General features: G+C 36.2%; 1 protein-coding gene across 10 annotated transcripts; it reads right to left on the bottom strand.

The window, feature by feature from the left end:
- Window positions 1–707: 707 nt before the first annotated feature.
- On the bottom strand, window positions 708–7,721 carry LOC104098586 (probable F-box protein At4g22060). 10 transcript variants are annotated; one of them, XM_033656746.2, is made up of 5 exons: window positions 6,518–7,721; window positions 6,044–6,194; window positions 3,088–3,264; window positions 2,209–2,377; window positions 708–1,746 (listed from the first exon to the last, which is right to left on the bottom strand). In XM_033656746.2, the coding sequence occupies exon 1, from the start codon at window positions 7,704–7,706 to the stop codon at window positions 6,519–6,521; it is 1,188 nt and encodes a 395-aa protein (XP_033512637.1). In that variant the 5' UTR covers window positions 7,707–7,721; the 3' UTR covers window positions 708–1,746; window positions 2,209–2,377; window positions 3,088–3,264; window positions 6,044–6,194; window position 6,518. The 10 variants fall into 10 exon arrangements, with proteins under 10 accessions (XP_033512637.1, XP_033512638.1, XP_009603653.1 ...); XM_033656747.2 differs by having other exon boundaries at window positions 2,209–2,310; XM_009605358.4 differs by having other exon boundaries at window positions 2,209–3,264.
- Between the last annotated feature and the right edge of the window lie 297 nt (window positions 7,722–8,018).

Below are 8,018 nucleotides of genomic sequence, written 5' to 3'. Positions count from 1 at the left end.
TGACAATCCATGAAATACATTGTAACATACGCTCATAAGCAATACATTTTCCAAGCTCATACTCTTTGATATTTTTTCTGTCAATAAAGGTATATTCAACTCAAGAGTGACTGTCATTCTTAAATTGAAATCATCCAATTCCTGTGGTTTTGCAGTTTATTTTATCGCTATTTATTTCAATTACAATCTAATTTATCGCTTTGCATCAAGTTAATTCACATGTCCTTATAACCACTAACAAATTCAATTGTTATCCGATTTTTGAGGGTAAACATGCATGCATGTGTTTATTCATCAAATTACTCACGGTCAATGATACAGACTTTTTTTTTTGCTATTAATTCTTTTTTATTACTAATATTATGAAGATGACAATATGACAGTGTAGTTAGTCTTTGGCTTTGGAGTAACCGCGCTATTAATCCGGAATATCCTCTCTATTCCTTTTTTAGAGTTATTGACCCTAATATATTACACAGAATAGTTGTACAATATTAAGTCCTATAAAAGCATAAAGCTAAAGCTAATTCCCCTGAAGATATTATTCTCTCCAAATATCACCCATTATATTACATCTTTCTTTAATTACAATGACCCGTTAAACTTTCTGGCTACCGAAACATAAAAAATAATCTTACGGCTCCCCGTTAACTTTCAAGAAAAAGTAAGTTTTAATCATTTACGTCATACAAATCTAGAAAAGTTAATGTAACAGAAAAGCTTAATATTAAACTGAAATAAAAGAGATTACAAGCTTGCAATCCTCAACTTAGGGAAAAACAAGGCCAGGAAACGATAAAACACAAAAGGAAGGCTACTGTCTCGTGGTTTCTTTCCTTTTATAGCTACAAACACTTGTAGTTTCAACCAGGCTTCCACTCACAATCTGCTAATCTTTTATTGCATTATCTAGCCTTGTTACTGCATCTGAATTTAGAGCAGGCCCGACTCCCGAGTTGATCTTCATGCTTCTCCGGGGCCAATTCTCGAGTAGAGTTCGTAACAATTGAAGTGATGAATAGTAATATGCAAAATTTCAGATCATTGTTCCTGTGAATAAGTAATACGAATGACATGAATTTCCCCAAGAATACAGGCTACCGCTTGATTTCACACTCCTCAAACGGGGAATTAATCAGTTCAGTAGAAAACAATCTAGTAGCTAGCACCCATAAAATTGTAAGAGAAACTATTAGGAGGAAGTCAAAGATAAAAAAGGAAAGCCCGTAGGTGGTAGCCCTTCCCCACCCTGACTGAAATTCCCAACTGTAAATTGACTGGCCTCGGCAGAACTGTTGGTGACTCAATAACCAGCAGGCCACTTCACTCTGACACTAGTATTTGAACCTGGTCCTCTGTTCATGTACTCACCATAAAGTGTCTTCAATGCAAAATCACCATTCCATTCCAACCATACAACAGACTCTATTAAACTGCCAATGTACGACTGAAGAAAGACAGTTCTCGAATATTCTTTCCAGGGACGTCCTAGACAACTCTTGAACGATGATTGTACAGGAATCAAATCCACAACAGCTTCCACTTTGCAGTTCAGGATTGAAATCCCAGTATTCTGGTTTGGATTTCTCTTCCTTGGGCACTGAACAGGTTTGGTATGCGAGAACGCTGCATTGGTCGAAAGCCGATAAGTCTGAGCTGCTCAGAAGATCCACTGCTTGGTGCATGCTTGGTCCCGCATAGTTTTCAAAGGTGACGCCTTTTGCTAAGAATCCTTTCCCAACACGGCTGCATTAAAAGAGATTCATGAAATGTTAAAGAAAAGAACTTGAAGAACAAATACTGACTATCTCGATTCTTCTACTGTCGTCATTCACTTAAAAGTTTTTCGAAGTGATAATGTACAGGAAAATGTTAAGCAAAGACAATTAATTAAGAAAGAACATGCAAGAACCAAAGTGGATCTATTAATTGAGTGGGTAATGACGTAATGTTCCATTGAGCCTTTATTGTCTATCCTAAATGATTTGAATTGGTTTGGTCGGAGGAAACTGAAAACACCATTGTTGGATTTTATTGCGCTTGAAAAAGAAATTATTGAAGAAGACAAAGTGGATCTATTAATTTTTAAAGGTTTAGGTTGAATCTAACAATCGAAAATTGTCAGGGTTGGTATTAGATAGTTGTATATAAAATTTGAAGTCATTTGGATGAATTTTGAAGCAAAAATGTGATGATGAATTTTCTCACCTACATGTTGTGATGATCACCAGAATTTTGGCCACAAATCCTGATGAACCACAAGGATTTTCAGCACATAAGTTAAAACACCCACCAAATGTTAGTTTCCTTCTGTGCAGCAATCAAGAAGATAATTGTTACGCATAAGGTCACTATGGAAGTCTATTAAGAACCTGACCTGCCAAGGAAAATGTAAAACTTAAAGGGAAGCCAACATACAAGGCAAGAAGAGGAAGAAAGAAAATAAGTACTTGTAACATTTTCTTTTCTAATGATTGAGAATGTACATTCTATTAACTAGTACATTTCAGCATCAAAATAAAAAATATAAGTTGACATTTTCTTTTTCTAATCAGAAGGAAACATCTTGACAAAGATTAACATTTGTTTTTCTAAGAACAGCATTGCCATGCTTAGATTCCCTAGAGTAGAGAAAACTTGCATCAGGTCCTGGCTCCTCTCAAAAACCACTATATGTGGAGAGCTTTCCCTCATCGAAAAGCTGACCTGGACACTTCTAGATATGAAGATCTAGCCTACGTCCCACCCGTTTCTATTTTCTCTCTTGTATTCAAGCCATCAAGGGTAGTATAGATCCTCATCAACTAAGAATCTAGGCAGTGAGAGCACTTTACGTTAGTCAAGTCAAGGATCAAAATCAATTCTGCAACTCTCCTCCTTCCTGGTAAGAATCTTTCCGCGCATATTTCGCGTCATTCCAGAAAACAAAAATTGCAGTTAAAAGGAGTACATAGCTAAGATGCTCATGTGAAATGTGAGATACAAGCATGCAGAATGATCCGTCTAACTGGCACAGCATAAGTACATAAAACAGAAGTATAGACATGGTTGTTTATAAAGCTAGAATTTATTCCTAGTATTACTCACAGTTTTGCAGCACTCAGGATTTTGCCAATTCAATCCATGCAACTCATTAAAAAAGCCATCGTCCTCCCCATGACATGTCATGCAAGCAGAGTTGTGCCAATTCAGTATGGCACATTATGCAACTTAAAATGGCCGTTATCTCATCAATAGAGGCATCTATCTGCAATCTATATCAAGCTGAAAGGATTTATTATAACTGACTATCCAACAAATAGCCCAAAAAAAAGAGGGAACGCCTTTATGTTATTTGCGTTAACAAATTACAGAAACGATGCATGTAAGGAACAACGTTCATAATTAAAGATATGAAGCCCTAATATGTCGAGCTAAGTACTCATAATCCAAAACCTACTTCTTTAGATCATGTCCTAATATGTAAATCCCTGTATTAGTTATGTGTCTTACTTCCTTTCTAGTATGTTTCAAAAGAATGTCCAAAACATTTCATGTTTTCATCAAAACTCAGCCAATGTTTGTTAGATTCCTTAAGCACACTAGTAAAAACTAGAAGACGCATAGGTGTGTGATGTTCACATATTAGAAAGCCAAAATCATACAAATAACATGTATGACAACAAAAATACTACTGTGCAGCAACGATAAGCAGATTAGTGCACAGAATGGTTAAACACAGCAGTTGTTTCAAGTTTCACAGTAAGAAGCATTAATATGCCTTTCTACTGTGTTGAAAATGCCAGCTCTACCAAGGCTAGTGATACTAAAGTTAAAGAGCCAAAATTCCAAGCTATCTGGTATGCTAAAGATGTTCAAACAAGCAACTATGATACTGCTATCTAACAGGAAAGCGAGGTGTAAATAATCAATCACCAGTTCAAGAATAGGTCCTTAGTTAAGGGACACACTCCTTGTACTTAAAAGGCCTTATATAGCATGTGGACATAATTTCTACTCTTTTGAGGCCAAACTACCATTTCCGAAAGACACAAATCTGTTACTTTATATAAACTGTCCAGTTAGATTCCGTTAAAAAATTTAACAAAATACTCCGTAGTGAAACCTCAGGGCATCTCACCTATCCTTCCTGTCCTACTTATAACTTAGAATTCAAGAGCAGAAAACTTTTTCTGACCCAAAAAGAAATCATAACAAATTTCACCTGGAGCAACATCATAGGACTGCTGGAAAGTAACCAATGCAAGTGGAGATATACTTCTGTCCAGAAGGAAAGAAGAATGGAATAAAGGGCAGCGGATCTACGGAATTGAATGAGTTAGAAGATATACTATAAGGTCAATGTAGTGTTATGTATCTGATCCTCTCTATAATGCTAATGAAACTGAAGACTATATCTAGAATACATTTCAATTACACATTTGGTAAAGGTAAGATTGAACTCCTTAAATATTTCTCCCATTAAGGAAAGAGCACATCATTGCATACAATATGTTTCCCTAGAAAGACCAAACATCTGATTCAATTCATCAAATTGAAAACCTAATACTGTGTACATTGAGACAATTCTCTCTCCTTTCTTATTATTACCTGCTACTTATATTTAGTAGGTGTATAAAATATAGAAGTGCAGTCAGGTAACACTGAGAAGTCTAAAAGAATCAGTTCATATACAGCCAAAAGATAAAAAAAGAAAGAAAAGGAATTCCTAAGAAGTGAAACAATGGCAATCTATTCAGAACCTAACCTGTAAAGGAAAATGGAAAACTTAAAGGGAACCCAACATACAAGGCAAGAAAAAGAAAGAAAGAAAAAGAAGTACTTGTACCATATTCTTTTCGAAAGATTGAGAATGTAACATTCTATTATCTACTACTTCTCAGTGTCAAAACAAGGATATAAATTGCTCTGACTTCTGGTACATTTTCTTTTCTAATCAGAAGGAGACATCTTGACAAAGATTAACATTTGTTTTGCTAAGAATAGCATTGCCTATGCTTAGATTCCCTAGAGTACGGAAAACTTGCACTAGGTCCTGGCTCCTCTCAAAACACTATATATGTAGAAAACTTTCCCTCATCGAAAAGCTAGCCTGGGCATTTCTAGATATGAAGATCTAGCCTACTTCCTTTCTGTCTCTCTTCCCTCTCTTCTATTCAATGGTAGTACAGATCCTCATCAACCAAGAATCTAGAAAGTGAGAGCATTTTAGGCTAGTCAAGTCAAGGATCAAAATCAATTCTGCAACTCTCCCTCCTTCTTGGTAAGAAACTTTCCACACATATTTTGTGCCATTCCAGAAAACGAAAATTGCAGTTAAAAGGAGTACATAACAAGATGCTTATGTGAGATAAGATATATATGGCAGGGTTGGTGCATGTTCCTAAACCAGAATGGATGCACTGACAATGCTACTTACAAAGCTGGCAGGGGCAATCTGGAGAACAATTTTTTTAAAGTATGCATTGGGCAGATTTAGCTTGAAAGAACCCGTAGATGCTTCGGGGGAAAGTAGAACACTTATCTTTTGCAAAGTGTCTCTTGCAAAAAGTATAGAATTTGTACTGGAATTCATTGATTCCGTATATAATTGAGGGTTGGTGCATCTTCCTAAACCACAATGGATGCACTGGTGATGCTACATAGACAGCTGGCAGGGGCAAATCTGGAGAACAATTTTTTTCAAGTATATGCTGGGAAGTTTTAGCTTGAAATAACTTTTAGAAGCTTCAAAGGAAAGTAGAAGACTTATCTTTTGTACACTATGAATGTTTAAATAATTTGACTATTAGACTATTAGTGCATTGCAAATAATATAGAATTTGTACCGAAGCTCATTGATCTGATACATAATTGAGGGATCAAATCCAGATAATTTCATTCCTATACAGTTCCTCCTAGGTGTTGTTAATAAGATTACTTATCAAAAAGTCAATCAAAATAAATCTAATAATGCAACAAAAAGCTGAACTGTGTAAAGCAAATAGCATATAGAATTCTTATTGAACAACTTTGGAAATGTATCAGATGAAAGTATTGTTACCATTTAATCTCGGGCTCCATAACACCATCAAGCAAAATATTTTATAGGTAGATAATGGTCCTTCCTGAGTGAGATATAAGTGTGTGTTACAACTGAAGCCTGGATCCAACCTGCTTCATCCTCCCAACTCTAAGTTAATAACATTTTAAACCTGCGCCGTGTATGTCTTTATTATAAAATTCTCCCTACTACAACTACAATGACATACTGGAAAGAGATTGAATGTAGGAGGGGAATCAAATGAAGGGTTAATATTTGCAAACTAAATATCATAAGCCATCTAGAGAAAGCACAATTAGAATTGATTAAATAGGATAACATTCATACATCATCCACCATCCATTAGCCACAATTACAAGATTAGAAGATTACATTGAAGGAAAATAAATAGATCAACTTAACTTTAGAATGATAATTTGGAAATAATAATAAATAAGCATACTATAATTCATGAGCGGAGACGAGTGAAATCACATTATCTGAATGACGGTATGACCCAAGTTGGCGGGCAAATACGACTTAGTGATAATCCAGGATAAAAAGATTCGATTTTTCCATCTTCAAGATCGTAAGCTCCCATATCCCTTCCACCACCACCTTTCACGTAGTTAAATTCCTCAACCCAATCATCAGTAAAATATATGTGATTAGGCTTGACTCCTTTAAACTTCGAAGAGTCAATAGAACTTGCTCCATTACGGCCCAAAATAATTGTTGAATCTCCCAAGTCGTTGATGTCCCTCAATTCACGTTTTATTACATCTAGTTCAGATAGTTTAAATTTAAAAGTATCATAACCATCTTCTTCTTCATTATGATGGGCAAACCGGGTAACAAGTAATAGTGCACCGTGTAACTCAACTAGATAGAACTGGACTGACGCTTCATCAAAGATCTCATCTTTAAGCCGTACAAGAAAGTGCGACTTTACAATTGGTTGAGCAATACTAGGCCCTGCAACGTCAAAAACCCTAACTTCACCGGTGTAAAAGACAGCAAAAAATTGACCCTTATAATAATTCATAGTAGCGACTGCACCCCCGAAATTTCTAGTGTCCATATTAGTCCAGTTGAGGTCTCCAGGTCGCCAAAAAGCCAAGCAGTTACTAAAATTAAAATAGGAAATCACCAGTACATAATCTGATGTATGAGAAGGATTGGCAGATAAGATAGCTTTGTCTATACAGCGATAGATTTGTCCTTTAGGTACTTCGTCGAGACCCTCAAAATCACTTAAGGCTTGTCGTGAAGGAAGTTGAATTTGGTTACGGGAGAAAGGATGCAACAAGTTAAACTCACCATTACATGACATGGTAAACAGCCACCCCTCTGATAGAAAACACTCTCGCCCTCTAGCTTCTGGGAGAAATATGCGTGAAACTTTTTCCTTGGACAGAGAGTAAAATTCTCGATAATCATCATCTCTATCAGCCAGCATAAGCAACGGAAGTTGGGGAGAAAGCAAATCAAAATTATCCTTAGTGGCAGCAGTTCGACATGAGGTACAAACAGCACCAAAAGCAATGAAATCTTCCATCACTTTAATACGCTTTGCGATCACAGGAATGAGATCGTGCGGCAATTCTGCCCAGCTCGCCATGGATGGAAGAGGAGCAAGAATATCAAGAGGAGGATTGTGTAGGCTAGAAACAGTTCGGGGCATTTATGTAGGCGTGTAACAACTTTCTATGTTGACAAGGATTGGGAATACCTGTACGACGAGCCCGAGATATTTGGACTTAAATCGTAGAACTAGTTCTGAGTTCATTTGGACTTTAAATACTGGCCCAAAAGTCTAGTATGGACATGTGTTGCTACGGCCCATATATTATCATTCAAATTAGTAAATTTATTCGCGCAGAGATATATATATAATAATAAATTTAAAAATAATTTTTAACAGCATAATTTAGATAGATGAGATAATTTTGTCATTGCTAGGAGCCAGGACTTCTTTCCCATAATAGCGCAGAAA

The sequence above is a fragment of the Nicotiana tomentosiformis genome, chromosome 7 (assembly GCF_000390325.3).
Source record: "Nicotiana tomentosiformis chromosome 7, ASM39032v3, whole genome shotgun sequence".
Classification (NCBI taxonomy): Eukaryota; Viridiplantae; Streptophyta; class Magnoliopsida; order Solanales; family Solanaceae; genus Nicotiana; species Nicotiana tomentosiformis.
This window is presented reverse-complemented; position numbering and strand designations above follow the sequence as displayed.

Bases quoted from the DNA above. Each gene is read 5' to 3' on its own strand.
- LOC104098586 (XM_009605358.4), bottom strand. From the start codon at position 7,706: ATGCCCCGAACTGTTTCTAGCCTACACAATCCTCCTCTTGATATTCTT.